At 38.9% G+C, this 24,694-nt stretch overlaps 4 protein-coding genes, 2 long non-coding RNA genes and 1 pseudogene across 8 annotated transcripts; 2 read left to right on the top strand and 5 right to left on the bottom strand.

Annotated features, from left to right (window-relative positions):
* Positions 1–1,989: 1,989 nt before the first annotated feature.
* LOC109181567 lies at positions 1,990–11,967 on the top strand. 2 transcript variants are annotated; one of them, XR_002054224.1, is made up of 5 exons: positions 4,853–4,941; positions 6,185–6,287; positions 9,944–10,059; positions 11,071–11,232; positions 11,882–11,967. It is a non-coding gene; the product is annotated as an uncharacterized LOC109181567 (long non-coding RNA). The 2 variants fall into 2 exon arrangements; XR_002054225.1 differs by lacking the exons at positions 4,853–4,941; positions 6,185–6,287 and adding an exon at positions 1,990–2,034.
* Positions 4,585–6,338, bottom strand: LOC109181563 (cytochrome P450 76A2-like). The gene is made up of 2 exons (XM_019331397.1): positions 5,400–6,338; positions 4,585–5,209 (listed from the first exon to the last, which is right to left on the bottom strand). The coding sequence occupies exons 1-2, from the start codon at positions 6,306–6,308 to the stop codon at positions 4,598–4,600; spliced, it is 1,521 nt and encodes a 506-aa protein (XP_019186942.1). The 5' UTR covers positions 6,309–6,338; the 3' UTR covers positions 4,585–4,597.
* LOC109181564 (cytochrome P450 76A2-like) lies at positions 7,535–21,459 on the bottom strand. Of its 2 annotated transcripts, XM_019331399.1 has the most exons (3): positions 20,421–21,459; positions 19,557–20,213; positions 7,535–7,715 (listed from the first exon to the last, which is right to left on the bottom strand). In XM_019331399.1, the coding sequence occupies exons 1-2, from the start codon at positions 21,327–21,329 to the stop codon at positions 19,602–19,604; spliced, it is 1,521 nt and encodes a 506-aa protein (XP_019186944.1). In that variant the 5' UTR covers positions 21,330–21,459; the 3' UTR covers positions 7,535–7,715; positions 19,557–19,601. The 2 variants fall into 2 exon arrangements, with proteins under 2 accessions (XP_019186944.1, XP_019186943.1); XM_019331398.1 differs by lacking the exon at positions 7,535–7,715 and having other exon boundaries at positions 19,379–20,213; positions 20,421–21,458.
* LOC109181558 lies at positions 7,576–9,943 on the bottom strand (annotated as a pseudogene).
* LOC109181559 (cytochrome P450 76A2-like) lies at positions 11,630–13,633 on the bottom strand. The gene is made up of 2 exons (XM_019331393.1): positions 12,623–13,633; positions 11,630–12,412 (listed from the first exon to the last, which is right to left on the bottom strand). The coding sequence occupies exons 1-2, from the start codon at positions 13,529–13,531 to the stop codon at positions 11,801–11,803; spliced, it is 1,521 nt and encodes a 506-aa protein (XP_019186938.1). The 5' UTR covers positions 13,532–13,633; the 3' UTR covers positions 11,630–11,800.
* On the bottom strand, positions 15,542–17,432 carry LOC109181561 (cytochrome P450 76A2-like). Its single transcript, XM_019331395.1, has 2 exons — positions 16,490–17,432; positions 15,542–16,302 (listed from the first exon to the last, which is right to left on the bottom strand). The coding sequence occupies exons 1-2, from the start codon at positions 17,396–17,398 to the stop codon at positions 15,691–15,693; spliced, it is 1,521 nt and encodes a 506-aa protein (XP_019186940.1). The 5' UTR covers positions 17,399–17,432; the 3' UTR covers positions 15,542–15,690.
* LOC109181569 lies at positions 17,356–19,758 on the top strand. Its single transcript, XR_002054226.1, has 4 exons — positions 17,356–17,438; positions 17,531–17,647; positions 18,651–18,747; positions 19,683–19,758. It is a non-coding gene; the product is annotated as an uncharacterized LOC109181569 (long non-coding RNA).
* Positions 21,460–24,694: the final 3,235 nt, after the last annotated feature.

Genomic DNA, 24,694 nt, shown 5'->3' with positions numbered 1-24,694 from the left:
TATGATACACCTCCAAATAATTGTACCTTATATTGACAAAGTTTGTGGGTCTATTGTTTTAGTACCACATGCCAATAACCAAATAATTGTACCTTATAGTGACAAAGTTTGTGGGTCAATTGTTTTAGGACCACATGCCCATTATTTCAGTGGTGTGAAATCTTTTCATTATTTTCGATTATTTTATTGGTTGTGAAAATTTGGCACTATTTTCAATTGTTATTACGACAAAGATATTTTCACTATGTTTGATCTCTCATGTTACCGTCCTTGGTGGAGAAGCTAAATCGTGGGATGTTGGTTGTACACTAGTGCCCACAACAAGATTAAATTTCTACCTCGAACTCTGCACTATGCATTTTGCCGTTGTTAATAAAACAAAACTTATGAACTTCTTTTGAGTTAGTTGACCAATAAAATAACATAAAGCTACGACTCCTTTTATCAATAAGTAAGCTGGCCGCCTTTGCACTAAGCTAGCAAGATTGCCCGTGTCCCTTTCCTTTCTCCATTTCGTTTCCTTCTTTATGTGCTGTTATCACTTAAATAATATGGTAGTGTCGTATAATGTTATTATTAGATTGAATTGAATAATTGTAATGACTTTTTATAGTAGAATAAATTATTGTTTTGATAAAAACCTGTGTGCATATAGCTACATGAGATTTCATGCAACCAAAACTTGCTGCACTAGTGGCGTTTTCAATGGAATGATGTGATTTTATATCAATATATTCATACTAATCTGTGCGCTGAGCTTATTCTTCAGCAAGTAAAACAGCATAGTACATGGTAAGTTATGATGGGTCTCAATGCAAATGCACTATTTAGACTTCTAGCTTCTGTCAAGCTATAACACTCCTTGGTATTGCTTTCAGGGGTTCAAATTTGCTAACCGCTATTCCCATCCTTTCTTTCATGTCCAGAGATTGTGAGGTCACACTGCATTCGAGGTCCCAGTCAAAGGCATGGAGCAGTGATCGCAGAATGAAATGACACAAATCCTCCGGCCTGCACCAAATGGTAGAAATTCGAAATCCTGCCCCTTGAAGTCTACCAAATCGCGAGAAAGAAATAGGTTCCCCAACATGCTAAATGTTGATAGGAAAACAAAGTGTGCTACATGAACCCCAGTTCCTCCCTTCATAGAATTCGCTTCCTTTTCTATCCATTGGAGCATGTCATCAATGCATTTTCTCCTTACAGGCACTGTTTCCTAGACCCTCTTATGCACGAACAATTCCACTGTGCATATCCTCCTTAACACGCACCAGTGGGATCCATATGGGGCAAATCCCAAGGTCCACTTGCGTTTATAAAATTGTTGATGGGATACTAGGATAGCAATGGAAGATGACCATTTTTATTTTTTATTCAGATTTTTTTTAAAACTCTTATTGCCTCCAACTCTGTTCGTATTGGTCCATGTACTCTTCTGTCTGTTGACCAGTTTGAGAATGTTTACTGAGAGACATCTCAAAAATCAAAAGTAGAGTAGATTATTGCTTTAATACAGATCAAAAATCGCCAGGAAAACTATTATTATAATGATAAGCAAATCTTATAGTTGCAAGCAGATCAATATTACATTATTACATGCATGTGCACTGAGATTATTCTTCAGCAAGTAAAACAGTATAAGTTATAACAGGTCTGAATGTAAATGCACTATTTAGACTTGTAACTTCTTTCAAGCTACAATTCTCCTTGGTATTGCTTTCAGGGGTTCAGATTTGCTAACTGCTATTCCCATCCTTTCTTTCATGTCCAGAGATTGTGAGGTCACATTGCATTCGAGATCCCAGTCGAAGGCATGGAGCAGCGATCCTAGAATGAAATGCAGCATCCGGTTACCTAACGGGAGGCCTACACAGATCCTCCGGCCTGCACCAAATGGTAGAAATTCAAAATCCTGCCCCTTGAAGTCTATGTTTGAGCCCAGGAACCTCTCAGGCTTGAAAGATAGAGGGTCATCCCAGCTTTCAGGGCCTCGTCCAATTGCCCAAACATTTACGAAGACTTGAGTGTCTTTAGGTATGCCGTACTCCATAAATTTAGTATCTTGAATTGCTCTTCTTGGCCCTAAGAAAGGAGCAGGGGGATGCAAACGTAGTGTTTCCTTGACCACTGCCTGCATGTACTGCAGATTATCAATATCACTTTCCTCAAATCTCCGGTTTGGTCCTACAACTTCATAAATCTCTTCTTTGACTTTGGCCATCACTGTTGGGTTACACAAGAGCTCAGTTAGTGCCCATTCCACACTGCTGCTAGTCGTCTCTGTACCACCGAAAAACATTTCCTGCAGTACCAAAATACAGGGGTAGGAAATAGGAATAGTGAATTCTGCTCAATATATTTTCGGTCAGTTTCCTTTTCAGTATGTAACGAGGATCCATAGTCCATACTAGATTAGCAATTTATACTTCTGAAGCATCAAGCATGCCAAGATGAAAAACAAATATAATAGATAATAGTTGGCAAGAACTTACCATTACAAATATATTGATTTCATGTTCTGATAGCTTGGCTGGTAAATCCTTTCCATTGCCTTCAAACTCGAGCAATACATCCAAGAAATCTTTCCTCTTTCCACTCTCCTGTCTGTCTTCGTTCTTTCGTTCCTTCACAAGCGTAGAAACAATTTCCAGTGTTGTTCTCACATCTCTGTCAGCCTTCCTTCTTAAACCCTGCAAGTCTAGCCACCTAAGACCTGGGAATATGTCTGAAATGTTTGGAGTGCCAAAGCACTGTATGACGCCTGTCATGGCATCGAAAAACTTTGAAGCTTTATCTGACGTAGGATCTACCAAATCGCGAGAGAGAAATAGGTTCCCCAACAAGTTAAATGTTAAGAGGAAAACAAAGTGTGCTACATGAACCCCAGTCCCTCTCTGCACAGAACCTGCTTCTTTTTCTATCTATAACAGCATGTCATCAATGCATTTTCTCCTAACAGCCACTTTTTCATTAATCCTCTTATGCACGAACAATTCCACCGTGCATATCCTCTTTAACACGCGCCAGTAGGATCCATACGGGGCAAATGCCAAGGATCCCTTGTGGTAGCCCTGCACCTTCATGGCGTCTATCACTTTGCGATCTGCAAATGAGACATCGTGGTTCTTGAAGAGCTCAGCAGCTGCCTTGGCAGACAGAATTGCCATGGTACTGACAGAGCCTATCCTTAACCAAATCACAGAACCATACTTGTTTTTCATCTCCGTTATTTTTTGGTGTGGAAATGCTCCAAGATCCAACATGTTCCCAATAACAGGCAACCCAGCCGGTCCTGGAGGCAGTCTGTAGGAACATAATGACTTCTTCCGGGAGAGTAGAACGATCAACGCTGGAATCAAGAGGATGGCTGACCAAACCAGGTACTTCAAATCCCACTCCATCTCTTAAATGTCAACTTGAGGTTTTTCAAATTGCAGGTCTCTCAATTCTTGTTATCTATGTTCATCAAATGCTCATTTAAAGTGGAGGAGCTACTGTGGAAAGTGACCCTTTTTTATTTTATTCAGAAGGAAACAATATATATATATATATATATATATATATATATATATATATATATATATTTAACTTCTTCTTGCCTCCACCAAATCTCATTGAAGAAGTTAACTTGCAGTAATTGGTTCTATCCAATTCTTAAGTGATTTTTGTTTACATCTTGTATCTTTTCTCTAAATGTAGCTTATACAAATATAATTATGGAGTAATAATATAATACTATGTGGAGGTATATTATAATGATTAGCAATTAATTTTCTGACTCTTATTCCCATTCTTTCTTGCCTGTCCAGAGATTCTGAGGTCATATTGCATTCAAGTTCCCAGTCAAATGTATGAAGCAGTGATCCCAAAACAAAGTGCAGCATCCGGTTACTTAATGGGAGACCTGCACACACCTCCGGCCTGCACCAAATGGCAGAAATTAAAAATTCTGACCCTTGAAATCTATATTTGAGCCCGGGAATCTCTCAGGCTTGAAGGACAAATAGTCAACCCAGCTTTCAGGGTCTCTTCCAATTGCCCAAACATTTATGAAGTTTGAGTATCTTTAGGTATTCTGACCCATAAACTTTCCATTGTCATGTTGGACTTCATTCATACGTTCCTTCACAAACATAGAAACAATTATTGATGAATCATTTTCTCTATTTAATATTTGTTTCACCTATCACATGTTTTATTTCATTCACACACCATTATGATATATGCATTTATAAAATTGTTGCTGGGATATTTTTATTTTTTATTCAGAAAAAAAATATTTTAAACTCTTATTGCCTCCACCAACTCTGTTTGTATTGGCCTATGTACTCTTCTGTCTGTTGACAAGTTTGAGAATGTGTACGGAGAGATATCACAAAAATCAAAAGTAGAGTAGATTATTGCTTTAATACAGATCAAGAAATCACCTGGAAAACTATTATTATAATGATTAGCAAATCTTATAGTTCAAAGCAGATCAATATTACATTATTACATGCATGTGCACTAAGATTATTCGTCAGCAAGTAAAATAGTACAAGTCATAACAGGTCTCAATGCAATTGCACTATTTAGACTTGTAAACTTGTAACTTCTTTCAAGCTCCAATTCTCCTTGGTATTGCTTTCAGGGGTTCAGATTTGCTAACTGCTACTCCCATCCTTTCTTTCATGTCCAGAGATTGTGAGGTCACATTGCATTCGAGCTCCCAGTCGAAGGCATGGAGCAGCGATCCCAGAATGAAATGCAGCATCCGGTTACCTAACGGAAGGCCTACACAGATCCTCCGGCCTGCACCAAATGGTAGAAATTCAAAATCCTGCCCCTTGAAGTGTATATTTGAGCCCAGGAATCTCTCCGGCTTGAAAGATAGAGGGTCATCCCAGCTTTCAGGGTCTCGTCCAATTGCCCAAACATTTACAAAGACTTGAGTGTCTTTAGGTATGTCATACTCCATAAATTTAGTATCTTGAATTGCTCTTCTTGGCGCTAAGAGAGGAGCAGGGGGATGCAAACGTATTGTTTCCTTGACCACTGCCTGCATGTACTGCAGATTATCAATATCACTTTCCTCAAATCTCCGGTTTGGTCCTACAACTTCATAAATCTCTTCTTTGACTTTGACCATCGCTTTTGGGTTACACAAGAGCTCAGTTAGTGCCCATTCCACACTGCTGCTAGTCGTTTCTGTACCACCGAAAAACATTTCCTGCAGTACCAAAATACAGGGGTAGGAAATAGGAATAGTGAATTCTGCTCAATATATTTTCGGTCAGTTTCCTTTTCAGTATGTAACAAGGATCCATAGTCCATACTAGATTAGCAATTTATACTTTTGAAGCATCAAGCATGCCAAGATGAAAAACAAATATAATAGATAATAGTTGGCAAGAACTTACCATTACAAATATATTGATTTCATGTTCTGATAGCTTGGCTGGTTCATCCTTTCCATTGCCTTCAAACTCGAGCAATACATCCAAGAAATCTTTCCTCTTTCCACTCTCCTGTCTGTCTTCGTTCATGCGTTCCTTCACAAGCGTAGAAACAATTTCCAGTGTTGTTCTCACATCTCTGTCAGCCTTCCTTCTTAAACCCTGCAAATCTAGCCACCTAAGACCTGGGAATATGTCTGAAATGTTTGGAGTGCCAAACCACTGCATGATGCCTGTCATGGCATCGAAAAACTTTGATGCTTTATCTGACATAGGATCTACCAAATCGCGAGAGAGAATTAGGTTCCCCAACAAGTTAAATGTTGAGAGGAAAACAAAATGTGCTACATGAACCCCAGTCCCTCTCTGCACAGAACTTGCTTCATTTTCTATCCATAACAACATGTCATCAATGCATTTTCTCCTAACAGGCACTGTTTCGTTAATCCTCTTATGCACGAACAATTCTACCGTGCATATCCTCCTTAACACGCGCCAGTAGGATCCATACGGGGCAAACGCCAAGGCTCCCTTGTGGTAGCCCTGCACCTTCATGGCGTCTATCACTTTGCGATCTGCAAATGAGACATCGTGGTTCTTGAAGAGCTCAGCAGCTGCCTTGGCAGACAGAATTGCCATGGTACTGACAGAGCCTATCCTTAACCAAATCACAGAACCATACTTGTTTTTCATCTCCGCTATTGTTTGATGTGGAAATGCTCCTAGTTCCAACATGTTCCCAATAACAGGCAACCCAGGCGGTCCTGGAGGTAGTCTGTAGGAACATGATGACTTCTTCCGGGCGAGTAGAAAGACCAATCCTGGAATCAGGAAGATGGCAGACCAAACCAAGTACTTCCATTCCCACTCCATCTCTTAAATGTCAACTTGAGGTTTTTAAAATTGCAGGTCTCTCAATTCTTGTTATCTATGCTCATCAAATGCTCATTTAAAGTGGAGGAGCTACTGTGGAAAGTGACCCTTTTTTATTTTATTCAGAAAGAAACAAAATAATATATATATATATATATATATATATATATATATATATATATATATATATACACACACACACACACACATAGGTTTTTAAAATTGCAGGTCTCTCAATTCTTGTTATCTATGTTCATCAAATGCTCATTTAAAGTGGAGGAGCTACTGTGGAAAGTGACCCTTTTTTATTTTATTCAGAAAGAAACAAAATAATATATATATATATATATATATATATATATATATATATATATATATATATATATATATATATAACTTCTTGCCTCCACCAAATCTCATTGAAGAAGTTAACTTGCAGTAATGGGTTCTATCCAATTCTTAAGTGATTTTTATTTACATCTTGTATCTTTTCTCTAAATGTAGCTTATATAAATATAATTATGGAGTAATAATATAATACTATGTGGAGGTAAATTATAATGATTAGCAATTAATTTTCTAACTCTTATTCCCATTCTTTCTTGCCTGTCCAGAGATTCTGAGGTCATATTGCATTCAAGTTCCCAGTCAAGTGTATGAAGCAGTAATCCCAAAACAAAGTGCAGCATCCGGTTTCTTAATGGGAGACCTGCACACACCTTCGGCCTGCACCAAATGGCAGAAATTAAAAATTCTGACCCTTGAAATCTATGTTGGAGCCCGGGAATCTCTCAGGCTTGAAAGACAAATGGTCAACCCAGCTTTCAGGGTCTCTTCCAATTGCCGAACATTTATGAAGTTTGAGTATCTTTAGGTATGTCATGCCCATAAACTTTCCATTGTCATGTCGGACTTCGTTCATACGTCCCTTCACATACATAGAAACAATTGTTGAAGAATCATTCTTAATCTCTAAGAATCATTTTCTCTATTTAATATTTATATCACCTATCACATGTTTTATTTCATTCACTCCATTATGATATATGGTTTATAAAATTGTTGATGGGATACTAGGATAGCAATGGAAGGTGACCATTTTTATTTTTTATTCAGAAAAAAAAAAAAAATTAACTTTTGAACTCTTATTGCCTACACCAATTCTGTTCGTATTGGCCCAGGTACTCTTCTGTCTGTTGACAAGTTTGAGAATGTGTACGGAGAGATATCTCAAAAATCAAAAGTAGAGTTGATTATTGCTTTAATATTGATCAAGAAATCGCCTTGAAAACTATTATTATAATGATAAGCAAATCTTATAGGTGCAAGCAGAATATTACATGCATGTGCACTAAGATTATTCTTCAGCAAGTAAAACAGTATAGTACATGGTAAGTCATAACAGGTCTCAATGCAAATGCACTATTTAGACTTGTAACTTGAGTTAATACCATCTGTGGTCCTCCGAGTATAGTGGTTTTGCCATGTTTAGTCCTAAACTTTCAAATTGATCATCCATGGTCTATCGACTTTCAAATTGTTACCATCTTTGGTCCAAGTTAACCAGCAATGGTCCTTCAACTATCAAATTTTAACCACCCATGATCCTTCTAAGAGGATCATGACTGGTTAAATTTTGAAAGTTGAAGACCATGGGTGGTTAACTTGGACCACAGATGGTAACAATTTGAAAGTCGAAGAACCACGGTTGGTCAATTTAAAAGTTTAGGACTAAACGTGAAAAACCACTATATCGGACCTCTTATGGCATTAACTCCTTGTAACTTCTTTCAAGCTACAATTCTCCTTGGTATTGCTTTCAGGGGTTCAGATTTGCTAACTACTACTCCCATGCTTTCTTTCATGTCCAGAGATTGTGAGGTCACTTTGCATTCGAGCTCCCAGTCGAAGGCATGGAGCAGCGATCCCAGAATGAAATGCAGCATCCGGTTACCTAACGGGAGGCCTACACAAATCCTCCGGCCTGCACCAAATGGTAGAAAATCGAAATCCTGCCCCTTGAAGTCTATATTTGAGCCCAGGAACCTCTCAGGCTTGAAAGATAGAGGGTCATCCCAGCTTTCAGGGTCTCGTCCAATTGCCCAAACATTTACGAAAACTTGGGTGTCTTTAGGTATGTCATACTCCATAAATTTAGTATCTTGAATTGCTCTTCTTGGGATCAAGAAAGGTGCTGGGGGATGCAGACGCAGTGTTTCTTTAACCACTGCCTGCATGTACTGCATATTATCAATATCACTTTCCTCAAATCTCTGATTTGGTCCTACAACTTCATAAATCTCTTCTTTGACTTTGGCCATCGCTTTTCGGTTACACAAGAGCTCACTTAGTGCCCATTCCACACTGCTGCTAGTCGTCTCTGTACCAGCGAAAAACATTTCCTGCAGTACCAAAATGGGGGGGGGGGGGGGGGGGGGGGTAAGGAAATAGGAATAGTGAATTCTGGTCAGTTTCCTGTGATCTGTTTCCTTTTTAGTATGTAACAAGGATCCATAGTCCATACTAGATTAGAAATATATACTTCTGAAGCATGCCAAGATGAAAACTAAATATAATAGATAATAGTTGGCAAGAACTTACCGTTACAAATATATTGATTTCATGTTCTGATAGCTTGGCTGGTTCATCTTTTCTATTGCCTTCAAACTCGAGCAATACATCCAAGAAATCTTTCCTCTTTCCACTCTCCTGTCTGTCTTCGTTCATGCGTTCCTTCAGAAGCGTAGAAACAATTTCCAGTGCTGTTCTCACATCTCTGCCAGCCTTCCATCTTAAACCCTGCAAGTCTAGCCACCTAAGAGCTGGGAATATGTCTGAAATGTTTGGAGTGCCAAACCACTGTGCGACGCCTGTCAGGGCATTGAAAAACTTTGAAGCTTTATCTGACGTAGGATCTACCTAATCGCGAGAGAGAAATAGGTTCCCCATCAAGTTAAATGTTGAGAGGAAAACAAAATGTGCTACATGAACCCCAGTCCCTCTCTGCACAGAACTTGCTTCTTTTTCTATCCATAACAGCATGTCATCAATGCATTTTCTCCTAACAGCCACTGTTTCATTTATCCTCTTATGCATGAACAATTCCACTGTGCCTATCCTCCTTAACATGCGCCAGTAGGATCCATACGGGGCCAACACCAAGGATCCCTTGTGGTAGCCCTGCACCTTCATGGCGTCTATCACTTTGCGATCTGCAAATGAGACATCGTGGTTCTTGAAGAGCTCAGCAGCTGCCTTGGCAGACAGAATTGCCATGGTACTGACAGAGCCTATCCTTAACCAAATCACAGAACCATACTTGTTTTTCATCTCCGCTATTGTTTGATGTGGAAATGCTCCAAGATCCAACATGTTCCCAATAACAGGCAACCCAGGCGGTCCTGGAGGTAGTCTGTAGGAACATGATGACTTCTTCCGGGCGAGTAGAAAGACCAATCCCGGAATGAGGAAGATGGCAGACCAAACCAAGTACTTCCATTCCCACTCCATCTCTTAAAAGTTTTGAGGTTTTGCAATTTGCAGGTCACTCAAATTCTTGTTAATCTGTGTTCATTTAAAGTTGTGTAGCTACCCTGGTCCCCGGGAACTGACCATTCTTATTTCACTTTTAACAGACATCTTGGTACAATTGTGAGCAGGCTGGGGCCATATATCTCACAGTAATGAAGAAACGGATGTTCTATGCAAGAAAAAAAAGTTACCATTCAATATTGGTGCACTACATTTGCAGGTTTGTCTATGTTGAATTACTAGGATGTGCAGTAACAATTTATTCAAGCAATCTTGGAAAGTCTTTTATGATACACCTCCAAATAATTGACCTTATAGTGACAAAGTTTGTGGGTTAATTGTTTTAGTACCAAATGCCAATTACCAATTAATTGTACCTTACAGTGACAAAGTTTGTGGGTCAATTCTTTTAGTACCACATGCCAATTACCAAATAATTGTAACTTACAGTGACAAAGTTTGTGGGTTAATTGTTTTAGTACCACATGCCAATTATTTCAGTGGTGTGAAATTTTTTCATTATTTTCGATTATTTTAGTGGTTGTGAAATTTTGGCACTATTTCAATTGTTATTATGACAAAGGTATTTTCACTATGTTTGATCTCTCATCATTCCTGTCCTTGGTGGAGAAGCTAAATCGTGAGATGTTGGTTGTACACTAGTGACCACAACAAGATTAAATCTCTACGTCGAACTCTGCCTATGCATTTTGCCGTTGTTAATAAAACAAAACTTATGAACTTCTTTTGAGTTAGTTGACCAATAAAGTAACATAAAGCTACGACTCCTTTTATCACAAATAAGTAAGCTGGCCGCCTTTGCGCTAAGCTAGCAAGATTGCCTGTGTCCCTTTCCTTTCTCCATTTCGTTTCCTTCTTTATATGCTGTTATCACTTAAATAATATGGTAGTGTCGCATAATGTTATTATTAGATTGAATAATTGTAATGATTTTTTATCTCTTCAGAAAAAATAAAATTGTAATGACTATTTATAGTAGAATAAAGGCCTGTGTGCATATAGCTAGAGATTTCATGCAGCCAAAGCTTGCTGCACTAGTGGCGTTGTCAATGGAATGATGTGATTTTATTTCAATATATTCATACTAATCTGTGCACTTCAGCAAGTAAAATAGCATAGTACATGGTAAGTTATGATGGGTCTCAACGCAAATGCACTATTTAGACTTCTAGCTTCTGACTCTTATTCCCATTTATTTTTTCCTGTCCAGAGATTCTGAAGCCATATTGCATTCAAGTAAGAGTCAAAATTCTGACCCTTGAAATCTATATTTGAGCCCGGGAATCTCACAGGCTTGAATGACAAATGGTCATCCCAGCTTTCAGGGTCTCTTCCAATTTCCCAAACATTTATGAAGTTTGAGTATCTTTAGGTATGTCATGTCCATGAACTTTCCATTGTCATGTCGGACTTTGTTCATACGTTCCTTCACAAACATAGAAACAATTATTGAAGAATCATTCTTAATCTCTAAGAATCATTTTCTCTATTTAATATTTATTTCACCTATCACATGTTTTATTTCATTCACTCCATTATGATATATGGTTTATAAAATTGTTGATGGGATACTAGGATAGCAATGGAAGGTGACCATTTTTTATTTTTTATTCAGAAAAAAAAAAAAAAAACAACTTTTAAACTCTTATTGCCTCCACCAATTCTGTTCGTATTGGCCCAGGTACTCTTCTGTCTGTTGACAAGTTTGAGAATGTGTACGGAGAGATATCTCAAAAATAAAAAGTAGAATAGTTTATTGCTTTAATATAGATCAAGAAATCGCCTGGAAAACTATTATTATAATGATAAGCAAATCTTATAGTTGCAAGGAAAATATTACATGCATGTGCACTGAGATTATTCTACAGCAAGTAAAACAGATACATGGTAAGTCATAACAGGTCTCAATGCAAATGCAGTATTTAGACTTGTAACTTATTTCAAGCTACAATTCTCCTTGGTATTGCTTTCAGGGGGTCAGATTTGCTAACTGCTATTCCCATCCTTTCTTTCATGTCCAGAGATTGTGAGGTGACATTGCATTCGAGCTCCCAGTCGAAGGCATGGAGCAGCGATCCCAGAATGAAATGCAGCATCCGGTTACCTAATGGGAGGCCTACACAGATCCTCCGGCCTGCACCAAATGGTAGAAATTCAAAATCCTGCCCCTTGAAGTCTATATTTGAGCCCAGGAATCTCTCCGGCTTGAAAGATAGAGGGTCATCCCAGCTTTCAGGGTCTCGTCCAATTGCCCAAACATTTACGAAGACTTGAGTGTCTTTAGGTATGTCATACTCCATAAATTTAGTATCTTGAATTGCTCTTCTTGGGATTAAGAAAGGTAATGGGGGATGCAGACGCAATGTTTCTTTAACCACTGCCTGCATGTATTGCAGATTATCAATATCACTTTCCTCAATTCTCCGGTTTGGTCCTACAACTTCATAAATCTCTTCTTTGACTTTGGCCATCGCTTTTGGGTTACACAAGAGCTCACTTAGTGCCCATTCCACACTGCTGCTAGTCGTCTCTGTACCAGCGAAAAACATTTCCTGCAGTACCAAAAAAGGGGGGGGGGGGGGGGGGGTAGGAAATAGGAATAGTGAATTCTGCTCAATATATTTTTGGTCAGTTTCCTGTGATCTGTTTCGTTTTTAATATGTAACAAGGATTCATAGTCCATACTAGATTAGCAATATATGCTTCTGAAGCATGCCAAGATGAAAAACAAATATAATAGATAATAGTTGGCAAGAACTTACCGTTACAAATATATTGATTTCTTGTTCTGATAGCTTGGCTGGTTCATCCTTTCCATTGCCTTCAAACTCGAGCAATACATCCAAGAAATCTTTCCTCTTTCCACTCTCCTGTCTGTCTTCGTTCATGCGTTCCTTCACAAGCGTAGAAACAATTTCCAGTGTTGTTCTCACATCTCTGTCAGCCTTCCTTCTTAAACCCTGCAAGTCTAGCCACCTAAGACCTGGGAATATGTCTGAAATGTTTGGAGTGCCAAACCACTGTGTGACGCCTGTCAGGGCATAAAAAAACTTTGAAGCTTTATCTGACATAGGATCTACCAAATCGCGAGAGAGAAATAGGTTCCCCATCAAGTTAAATGTTGAGAGGAAAACAAAATGTGCTACATGAACCCCAGTCCCTCTCTGCACAGAACTTGCTTCTTTTTCTATCCATAACAGCATGTCATCAATGCATTTTCTCCTAACAGCCACTGTTTCATTTATCCTCTTATGCACGAACAATTCCACCGTGCATATCCTCCTTAACATGCGCCAGTAGGATCCATATGGGGCTATCGCCAAGGATCCCTTGTGGTAGCCCTGCACCTTCATGGCGTCTATCACTTTGCGATCTGCAAATGAGACATCGTGGTTCTTGAAGAGCTCAGCAGCTGCCTTGGCAGACAGAATTACCATGGTACTGACAGACCCTATCCTTAACCAAATCAGAGAACCATACTTGTTTTTCATCTCCGCTGTTGTTTGATGTGGAAATGCTCCAAGATCCAACATGTTCCCAATAACAGGCAACCCAGGCGGTCCTGGTGGCAGTCTGTAGGAACATGATGACTTCTTCCAGCCAAGTAGAAAGACTAATCCCGGAATAAGGAAGATGGCAGACCAAACCAAGTACTTCCATTCCCACTCCATCTCTTAAAAGTTTTGAGGTTTTGCAATTTGCAGGTCACTCAAATTCTTGTTAATCTGTGTTCATTTAAAGTAGTGTAGCTACCCTGGTCTCCGGGAACTGACTATTCTTATTTCACTTTTAACAGACATCTTGATACAATTGTGAGCAGACTGGGGCCATATATCTCACAGTAATGAAGAAACGGATGTTCTATGCAAGAAAAAAAAAAGTTACCATTCAATATTGGTGTACTACATTTCCAGGTTTGTCTATGTTGAATTACTGGGATGTGCAGTAACAATTTATTCAAGCAATCTTGGAAAGTCTTTTATGATACACCTCCAAATAATTGTACCTTATAGTGACAAAGTTTGTGGTCAATTGTTTTAGTACCACTTGCCAATTAGTGACAAAGTTTGTGGGTCAATTGTTTTAGTACCACATGCCAATTTGGAAATCAATGGTCCACATAGCTGTGTGGACCATAGTATTAAATAATGTACATTTAGTACAAAAGTCACAAATAATGTACTTTTAGTATATTAAAAATGTACTTCTGAAACAACATGCCAAGATGAATAACAAATTAGCTAATAGTTAGTAATAACTTACTAGTATAAATATATTAATTTCATGTTCTGATAGCTTGGCTGGTTCATCCTTTCCATTGCCGAAATCTTTTCCCTTTCCACTGTCCTGCTGGTCTTCATTCATACGTTCCTTGATAAACACAGTAACAATTTCCAATGCTGTTCTCATATCTCTGTCAGCTTTCCTTCTTAAACCCTGCAAATCTAGCCACCTAAGACTTGGGAATATGTCTGAAATGTTTGGAGTGCCAAACCACTGTGCAACGCCTTTCACGGCTTTGAAAAACTTTGAAGCTTTATCTGACATGGGATCTACCAAATCGCAAGAGAAAATTAGGTTCCCCAACAAGTTTAATATTGAGAGGAAAACAAAGTGTGTTACGTGAACCCCAGTCCCTCTCTCCACAGAATTTGCTTCCTTTTCTATCCATAAGAGCATGTCATCAATGCATTTATTCCTAATGGCAGAAATTCAAAATTCTGACCCTTGAAATCTATATTTGAGCCAGGGAATCTCTTAGGCTTGAAAGACAAATGGTCATCCCAGCTTTCAAGGTCTCTTCCAATTGCCCAAACATTTATGAAGTTTGAGTATATTTAGGTATGTCATGCCCATCAACTTTCCATTGTCATGTCTGTCTTCGTTCATACGTTCCTTCGCAAACATAGAAACATGTGCACACTTCGGTAAAATTTCAATTAACCAACTGAACTGACAAAGTTCGGTTAACCGTTTTTTAACCGAACTTTTTCGGTTCGGTTAATGGTTAAAGGTTTTTTTAAATTTCGGTTAACGGCGGTTGGAAACTTCGGTTAATCGAACGGTTAACCGAAATTTTAAATATATAAATAAGTATATATATAATCTAATATGTAAAATCCCTATAAATTTGTAATGTTGTTATGATATTGTTTTTGCATATTTTCTTATGGATTTATTATTATATGTATTATTTTTAGGATTTAAAACTTTAGTTTAAAAAAGTTCGGTTAATCGGTTAACTGACCGATTAACCGAAAAAAACTTCGGTTGGATTAATTCGGTAATACAAAGTTCGGTTCAGTTACAGTTAAAGCTTTAAAAAAACTTCGGTTAAAACGTTTCAGTTAACCGATTCAACACCACTAGAAACAATTATTGAAGAATCATTTTCTCTATTTAATGTTTATTTCACCTATCACATGTTTTATTTCATTCACACTCCATTATGATATATGTGTTTATAAAATTGTTGATGGGATACTAGGATAACAACGGAAGGTGACCATTTTTATTTTTTATATAGATTTTTTTTAAAACTCTTGTTGCCTCAATCAACTCTGTTCGTATTGGCCCAGGTAATCTTCTGTCTGTTGACCAGTTTGAGAATGTGTACTGAGAGATATCTCAAAAATCAGAAGTAGAGTGGATTATTGCTTTAATACAGATCAATAAAACTATTATTATAATGATAAGCAAATCTTATAGTTGCAAGCAGATCAATATTACATACATGTGCACTGAGATTATTCTTCAGCAAGTAAAACAGATACATGGTAAGTCATAACAGGTCTGAATGCAAATGCACTATTTAGACTTGTAAATTCTTTCAAGCTACAATTCTCCTTGGTATTGCTTTCAGGGGTTCAGATTTGCTAACTACCATTCCCATCCTTTCTTTCATGTCCACAGTTTGTGAGGTCACATTGCATTCGAGCTCCCAGTCGAAGGCATGGAGCAGCGATCCCAGAATGAAATGCACCATCCGGTTACCTAACGGGAGGCCTACACAGATCCTCCGGCCTGCACCAAATGGTAGAAATTCAAAATCCTGCCCCTTGAAGTCTATATTTGAGCCCAGAAATCTCTCAGGTTTGAAAGTTAGAGGGTCATTCCAGCTTTCAGGGTCTCGTCCAATTGCCCAAACATTTACGAAGACTTGAGTGTCTTTAGGTATGTCATACTCCATAAATTTAGTATCTTGAATTGCTCTTCTTGGCCCTAAGAGAGGAGCAGGGGGATGCAAACGTAGTGTTTCCTTGACCACTGCCTGCATGTACTGCAGATTATCAATATCACTTTCCTCAAATCTCCGGTTTGGTCCTACAACTTCATAAATCTCGTCTTTGACTTTGGCCATCACTGTTGGGTTACACAAGAGCTCAGTTAGTGCCCATTCCACAATGCTGCTACTCGTCTCTGTACCAGCGAAAAACATTTCCTGCAGTACCAAAATACCAGGGGGTAGGAAACAGGAGTAGTGAATTCTACTCAATATATTTTTGGTCAGTTTCCTTTTCCGTATGTAACTAATATCCATAGCCCATAATAGATTAGCAATATATACTTCTGTTGCATGCCAAGATGAAAAACAAATATAATAGATAATAGTTGGCAAAAGAACTTACCATTACAAATATATTGATTTCATGTTCTGATAGCTTGGCTGGTTCATCCTTTCCATTGCCTTCAAACTCGAGCAATACATCCAAGAAATCTTTCCTCGTTCCCCTCTCCTGTCTGTCTTTGTTAATGCGTTCCTTCACAAACTTAGAAACAATTTCCAGTGCTGTTTTCACATCTCTGTCAGCCTTCCTTCTTAAACCCTGCAAGTCTAGCCACCTAAGACCTGGGAATATATCTGAAATGTTTGGAGTGCCAAACCACTGTGCGACGCCCGTCACGGCATCGAAAAACTTTGAAGCTTTATCTGACATAGGATCTACCAAATCGCGAGAGAGAAATAGGTTCCCCAACAAGTTAAATGTTGAGAGGAAAACAAAGTGTGCTACATGAACCCCAGTCCCTCTCTGCATAGAATTCGCTTCCTTTTCTATCCATAGGAGCATGTCATCAATGCATTTTCTCCTTACAGGCACTGTTTCATTAATCCTCTTATGCACGAACAATTCCACCGTGCATATCCTCCTTAACACGCGCCAGTAGGATCCATACGGGGCAAACGCCAAGGATCCCATATAGTAGCCCTGCACCTTCATGACGTCTATCACTGTGCGATCTGCAAATGAGACATCATGGTTCTTGAAGAGCTCAGCAGCTGCCTTGGCAGACAGAATTGCCATGGTACTGACAGAGCCTATCCTTAACCAAATCACAGAACCATACTTGTTTTTCATCTCCGCTATTGTTTGATGTGGAAATGCTCCAAGATCCAACATGTTCCCAATTACAGGCAACCCAGGCGGTCCTGGAGGTAGTCTGTAGGAACTTGATGACTTCTTCCGGGCGAGTAGAAAGACCAATCCCGGAATCAGGAAGATGGCAGACCAAACCAAGTACTTCCATTCCCACTCCATCTCTTAAAAGTTTTTACTTTTGAGGTTTTGCAATTTCCAGGTCACTCAAATTCTTGTTAATCTGTGTTTATTTAAAGTAGTGTAGCTACCCTGGTCCCCGGGAACTGACCATTCTTATTTCACTTTTAACAGACATCTTGATACAATTGTTGTGAGCAGACTGGGGCCATATTCTCACAGTAATGAAGAAACGGATATTCTATGCAAGAAAAAAAGTTACCATTCAATATTGGTGTACTACATTTGCAGGTTTGTCTATGTGGATTACTGGATGTGCAGTAACAATTTATTCAAGAAATCTTGTGAAGTCTTTTATGATACACCTCCAAATAATTGTACCTTATAGTGACAAAGTTTGTGGGTCAATTGTTTTAGTACCACATGCCAATTTCCAAATAATTGTACCTTACAGTGACAAAGTTTGTGGGTCAATTGTTTTAGTACCACATGCCAATTATTTCAGTGATGTGAAATTTTTTCATTATTTTCGATTATTTTTGTGGTTGTGAAATTTTGGCACTATTTTCAATTGTTATTATGACAAAGATATTTTCACTTTGTTTGATCTCTCATCGTTCCCGTCCTTGGTGGAGAAGCTAAATCGTGAGATGTTGGTTGTACACTAGTGCCCACAACAAGATTAAATTTCGACCTCGAAATCTGCACTATGTATTTTGCCTTTTTTTTTTTTTTTTTTTTTTTTTTTTGACCTTAATAAAACAAAACTTATGAACTTCTTTTTAGTTAGTTTACCAATAAAATAACATAAAGCTACGACTCCTTTTATCACAAATAAGTAAGCTGGCCGCCTTTGCGCTAAGCTAGCAAGATTGCTTGTGTCCCTTTCCTTTCTCCATTTTGTTTCCTTCTTTATATGTTATCACTTAAATTAGATGGTAGTGTCGTATAATGTTATTATTAGATTGAATAATTGTAATGACTTTTTATAGCAGAATAAATTATTGTATTGATAAAAACCTGTGTGCATATAGCTACATGAGATTTCATGCAACCAAAGTTTGCTGCACTAGTGGCGTTTTCAATGGAATGATGTGATTTTATATCAATATATTCATACTAATCTGTGCACTTCAGAAAGTAAAACAGCATAGTACATTGTAAGTTATGATGGGTCTGAATGCAAATGCACTATTTAGACTTCTAGCTTCTGTCAAGCTATAACACTCCTTGGTATTGCTTTCAGGGGTTCAAATTTGCTAACCGCTATTCCCATCCTTTCTTTCATGTCCAGAGATTGTGAGGTCACACTGCATTCGAGGTCCCAGTCGAAGGCATGGAGCAGTGATGGCAGAATGAAATGACACAAATCCTCCGGCCTGCACCAAATGGTAGAAATTCGAAATCCTGCCCCTTGAAGTCTATATTTGAGCCCAGGAATCTCTCCGGCTTGAAAGATAGAGGGTCCTCCCAGCATTCAGGGTCTCAGAGTTGGGAACATGTCTGAAATATTTGGAGTCCCAAACCACTGTGCAACACCTGTCACGGCTTCAAAAAACTTTGAAGCTTTATCTGACACAGGATCTACCAAATCGCGAGAATGAAATAGGTTCCCCAACAAGTTAAATGTTTATAGGAAAATAAAGTGTGCTACATGAACCCCAGTTCCTCCCTTCATAGAATTCACTTCCTTTTCTATCCATTGGAGCATGTCATCAATGCATTTTCTCCTTACAGGCCCTGTTTCCTTGACCCTCTTATGCACGAACAATTCCACTGTGCATATCCTCCTTAACACGTGCCTGTGGGATCCATATGGGGCAAATGCCAAGGTCCCCTTGCGTTTATAAAATTGTTGATGGGATACTAGGATAGCAATGGAAGGTGACCATTTTTATTTTTTATTCAGAAAAAGAAAAAAAAAAACAACTTTTAAACTCTTATTGCCTCCACCAATTCTGTTCGTATTGGCCCAGGTACTCTTCTGTCTGTTGACAAGTTTGAGAATGTGTATGGAGAGATATCTCAAAAATCAAAAGTAGAGTAGATTATTGCTTTAATATAGATCAAGAAATCGCCTTGAAAACTATTATTATTATAATGATAAGTAAATCATATAGTTGCAAGCAGATCAATATTACATGCATGTGCACTGAGATTATTATTCAGCAAGTAAAACAGTATAGAACATTCTAAGTCATAACAGGTCTCAATGCAAATGCACTATTTAGATTTGTAACTTCTTTCAAGCTACAATTCTCTTTGGTATTGCTTTCAGGGGTTCAGATTTGCTAACTACTATTCCCATCCTTTCTTTAATGTCCAGAGACTGTGAGGTCACATTGCATTCGAGCTCCCAGTCGAAGGCATGGAGCAGCGATCCCAGAATGAAATGCATCATCCGGTTACCTAACGAGAGGCCTACACAGATCCTCCGGCCTGCACCAAATGGTAGAAATTCAAAATCCTGCCCCTTGAAGTCTATATTTGAGCCCAGAAATCTCTCAGGCTTGAAAGATAGAGGGTCATCCCAGCTTTCAGGGTCTCGTCCAATTGCCCAAACATTTACGAAGACTTGAGTGTCTTTAGGTATGTCATACTCCATAAATTTAGTATCTTGAATTGCTCTTCTTGGCACTAAGAAAGTACCAGGGGGATGCAAACGTAGTGTTTCCTTGACCACTGCCTGCATGTACTGCAGATTATCAATATCACTTTCCTCAAATCTCCTGTTTGGTCCTACAACTTCATAAATCTCTTCTTTGACTTTGGCCATCGCTTTTGGGTTACACAAGAGCTCACTTAGTGCCCATTCCACACTGCTGCTAGTCGTCTCTGTACCACCGAAAAACATTTCCTGCAGTGCCAAAATACGGGGGGTAGGAAATTGGAATAGACGAATAGGGAGTTCTGCTCAATATATTTTCGGTCAGTTTCCTGTGATCTGTTTCCTTTTCAGTATGTAACAAGGATCCATAGTCCATACTAGATTAGCAATATATACTTCTGAAGCATGCCAAGATAAAAAAACAAATATAATAGATAATAGTTGGCAAGAACTTACCATTACAAATATATTGTTTTCATGTTCTGATAGCTTGGCTGGTTCATCCTTTCCATTGCCTTCAAACTCGAGCAATACATCCAAGAAATCTTTCCTCGTTCCCCTCTCCTGTCTGTCTTTGTTAATGCGTTCCTTCACAAACTTAGAAACAATTTCCAGTGCTGTTTTCACATCTCTGTCAGCCTTCCTTCTTAAACCCTGCAAGTCTAGCCACCTAAGACCTGGGAATATATCTGAAATGTTTGGAGTGCCAAACCACTGTGCGACGCCCGTCACGGCATCGAAAAACTTTGAAGCTTTATCTGACATAGGATCTACCAAATCGCGAGAGAGAAATAGGTTCCCCAACAAGTTAAATGTTGAGAGGAAAACAAAGTGTGCTACATGAACCCCAGTCCCTCTCTGCATAGAATTCGCTTCCTTTTCTATCCATAGGAGCATGTCATCAATGCATTTTCTCCTTACAGGCACTGTTTCATTAATCCTCTTATGCACGAACAATTCCACCGTGCATATCCTCCTTAACACGCGCCAGTAGGATCCATACGGGGCAAACACCAAGGATCCCATATAGTAGCCCTGCACCTTCATGGCGTCTATCACTTTGCGATCTGCAAATGAGACATCATGGTTCTTGAAGAGCTCAGCAGCTGCCTTGGCAGACAGAATTACCATGGTACTCACAGACCCTATCCTTAACCAAATCACAGAACCATACTTGTTTTTCATCTCCGCTATTGTTTGATGTGGAATTGCTCCAAGATCCATCATGTTCCCAATAACAGGCAACCCAGGCGGTCCTGGAGGTAGTCTGTAGGAACATGATGGCTTCTTCCGGGCGAGTAGAAAGACCAATCCCGGAATCAGGAAGATGGCAGACCAAACCAAGTACTTCCATTCCCACTCCATCTCTTAAAAGTTTTGAGGTTTTGCAATTTGCAGGTCACTCAAATTCTTGTTAATCTGTGTTCATTTAAAGTTGTGTAGCTACCCTGGTCCCCGGGAACTGACCATTCTTATTTCACTTTTAACAGACATCTTGGTACAATTGTGAGCAGGCTGGGGCCATATATCTCACAGTAATGAAGAAAAGGATGTTCTATGCAAGAAAAAAAAGTTACCATTCAATATTGGTGCACTACATTTGCAGGTTTGTCTATGTTGAATTACTGGGAGGTGCAGTAACAATTTATTCAAGAAATCTTGTGAAGTCTTTTATGATACACCTCCAAATAATTGTACCTTATAGTGACAAAGTTTGTGGGTCAATTGTTTTAGTACCACATGCCAATTTCCAAATAATTGTACCTTACAGTGACAAAGTTTGTCGGTCAATTGTTTTAGTACCACATGCCAATTATTTCAGTGATGTGAAATTTTTTCATTATTTTCGATTATTTTTGTGGTTGTGAAATTTTGGCACTATTTTCAATTGTTATTATGACAAAGATATTTTCACTTTGTTTGATCTCTCATCGTTCCCGTCCTTGGTGGAGAAGCTAAATCGTGAGATGTTGGTTGTACACTAGTGCCCACAACAAGATTAAATCTCTACCTCGAACTCTGCACTATGCATTTTGCCGTTGTTAATAAAACAAAACTTATGAACTTCTTTTGAGTTAGTTGACTGTTGAAAGCTAAATAGATAGGTTTATCTATAGGGTTGTGTCTGTTTATGAATAGGTGTAAGTTATGGGTAGTTATTTACAGTTATGTCTTTGTGTATATATATGTACTGTGTTTCTGTATTAGTTTTATATACATTCTCCCTAACTGGCGGGTGGTGTTATTCTCCACCCGCTAGGCCATTCCATCTTTCAAATTCAACATGGTATCATAGCCTACTTTCCTAGAGAATTCCAAACATCAAAATTGTTTTTCATCCCATGAAAAGTAACGTTACTGTTCACGCAAACCCTAATTTTTCAAATTACTTGCTTTTGGTGAGTTTTTTTTTGTCAAATTGGTGTCACCCATCCCTTCTACTATTTCCTGCCAAGCCTGACCTAGCAAGCGGCATCGCCATCTCCTCCGCCACGCGCCGACGCCATTGTCGGACTCCGATCGCACGTGCCGGCACGTGAGGCTGTCTCCGGCGGCTTTTTCTGGCGAAACTCTCCAGTTCTGCTCGTCGGCTCTCCTCCATTCCTTCTGTGCATATGATGTATTTTTCCGGTGAAAATTTTACAGATTGTTGTTTTGCCCTTCTTTGGACATGTTGGTGAAGTTTTAAGGCTTTTCGGGTTTGTTGCCAACTTCTTTCCGGGGTTTTTTGGTATAACTGTATTCGGTATACCATATTTATTCCTAGGGTTTTCAAGTTTGGTACCTTTTGTTTATTTCCGGAAGCCTCTTTTGTTATTCACTTATCCTATAAGGGGTATAAACAACAATCATATGTGGTGCTCTCGGTATTCATACTTCACTCTTTGGATGTATTTGTCATTACTTTGGTGCTCTTGTTGAGAGGCTGGAGTGTGGTGGGAAAGGGCTACCCGCTGCTTGATAAGGTTCAAAGGAAACCGAGAAGAGTCCGGAGTGAAAGCTATTCAGAGTGAAGCCGTCCACTCATCCGGTGCCGGTCTAGCGGAGGGGGCGACCTCGAAAAGGGCTACTTGGTACTTGATAAGGTCTGGAGTGAAGCCATCCAAAGGGGAAAAGGGCTACCTGGTGCCGAGAAGAGTCCGGAGTGTGAGCCATCTAGAGTAAGCTACCGCGGACGTCGGCTTCTCAAGGGAGTGCTTATGTTGCTTTGAGGGTGTTTGTGTTAATCGCCCCTGGTGCCTTCTTTCCCAAGGATTGTGTATAGCATTGTCCCTCCGAAGCCATCTAGCACTGTTATTCTCTAGCTGCTTTTAATCTTCATTTGTAATGTAGAGTGTATGTTTTAATCCAAGCTTGGAACTTCTAGATGTTCCAGCTCGAGGGGGAGTGTTGAAAGCTAAATAGATAGGTTTATCTATAGGGTTGTGTCTGTTTAAGAATAGGTGTAAGTTATGGGTAGTTATTTACAGTTATGTCTTTGTGTATATATATGTACTGTGTTTCTGTATTAGAAACAGAGAATATAGAATATATTATAACATCTTAGTTTTATATACATTCTCCCTAACTCGCAGGTGGTGTTATTCTCCACCCGCCTGGCCATTCCATCTTTCAAATTCAACATTGACCAATAAAATAACATAAAGCTATGACTCCTTTTATCACAAATAAGTAAGCTGGCCGCCTTTGCACTAAGCTAGCAAGATTGCCTGTGTCCCTTTCCTTTCTCCATTTTGTTTCCTTCTTTATATGCTGTTATCACTTAAATAATATGGTAGTGTCGCATAATGTTATTATTAGATTGAATAATTGTAATGATTTTTTTATCTCTTCACAAAAAATAAAATTGTAATGACTATTTATAGTAGAATAAAGGCCTGTGTGCATATAGCTACATGAGATTTCATGCAGCCAAAGCTTGCTGCACTAGTGGCGTTTTCAATGGAATGATGTGATTTTATATCAATATATTCATACTAATCTGTGCACTGAGCTTATTCTTCAGCAAGTAAAGCAGCATAGTACATGGTAAGTTATGATGGGTCTCAATGCAAATGCACTATTTAGACTTCTAGCTTCTGACTCTTATTCCCATTTATTCTTTCCTGTCCAGAGATTCTGAAGCCATATTGCATTCAAGTTCCCAGTGAAATGTATGAAGCAGTGATCCCAAAACAAAGTGCAGCAACCGGTTACTTAATTGGAGACCTGCACACATCCTCTGGCCTGCACCAAATGGCAAAGAGTCAAAATTCTGACTCTTGAAATTATATTTGAGCCCGGGAACCTCTCAGGCTTGAAAGACAAATGGTCATCCCAGCTTTCAGGGTCTCTTCCAATTTCCCAAACATTTATGAAGTTTGAGTATCTTTAGGTATGTCATGCCCATAAACTTTCCATTGTCATGTCCTGACAGAGCCTATCCTTAACCAAATCACAGAACCATACTTGTTTTTCATCTCCGTTATTGTTTGATGTGGAAATGCTCCAAGATCCAACATGTTCCCAATAACAGGCATCCCAGGCGGTCCTGGAGGTAGTCTGTAGGAACATGATGACTTCTTCCGGGAGAGTAGAAAGATCGACACCGGAATCAAGAGGATGGCTGACCAAACCAGGTACTTCAAATCCCACTCCATCTCTTAAATGTCAACTTGAGGTTTTGTAAATTGCAGGTCCCTCAATTCTTCTTAATCTATGTTCATCAAATGCTCATTTAAAATGTTGGA

Source organism: Ipomoea nil, unplaced genomic scaffold, assembly GCF_001879475.1.
Source record: "Ipomoea nil cultivar Tokyo-kokei standard unplaced genomic scaffold, Asagao_1.1 scaffold1043, whole genome shotgun sequence".
NCBI lineage: Eukaryota > Viridiplantae > Streptophyta > Magnoliopsida > Solanales > Convolvulaceae > Ipomoea > Ipomoea nil.
The sequence above is the reverse complement of the archived record's forward strand: the minus strand, read 5'-3'. Positions and strand labels throughout refer to the sequence as shown.

Bases quoted from the DNA above. Each gene is read 5' to 3' on its own strand.
- LOC109181563 (XM_019331397.1), bottom strand. From the start codon at position 6,308: ATGGAGTGGGAATGGAAGTACTTGGTTTGGTCTGCCATCTTCCTGATT. The intron at 5,210-5,399 runs GTAAGTTCTTGC...TTGGTACTGCAG, and splicing joins AAATCAATATATTTGTAATG to GAAATGTTTTTCGGTGGTAC.
- LOC109181559 (XM_019331393.1), bottom strand. From the start codon at position 13,531: ATGGAGTGGGAATGGAAGTACTTGGTTTGGTCTGCCATCTTCCTTATT. The intron at 12,413-12,622 runs GTAAGTTCTTGC...TTGGTACTGCAG, and splicing joins AAATCAATATATTTGTAACG to GAAATGTTTTTCGCTGGTAC.
- LOC109181561 (XM_019331395.1), bottom strand. From the start codon at position 17,398: ATGGAGTGGGAATGGAAGTACTTGGTTTGGTCTGCCATCTTCCTGATT. The intron at 16,303-16,489 runs GTAAGTTCTTTT...TTGGTACTGCAG, and splicing joins AAATCAATATATTTGTAATG to GAAATGTTTTTCGCTGGTAC.
- LOC109181564 (XM_019331399.1), bottom strand. From the start codon at position 21,329: ATGGAGTGGGAATGGAAGTACTTGGTTTGGTCTGCCATCTTCCTGATT. The intron at 20,214-20,420 runs GTAAGTTCTTGC...TTGGCACTGCAG, and splicing joins AAAACAATATATTTGTAATG to GAAATGTTTTTCGGTGGTAC.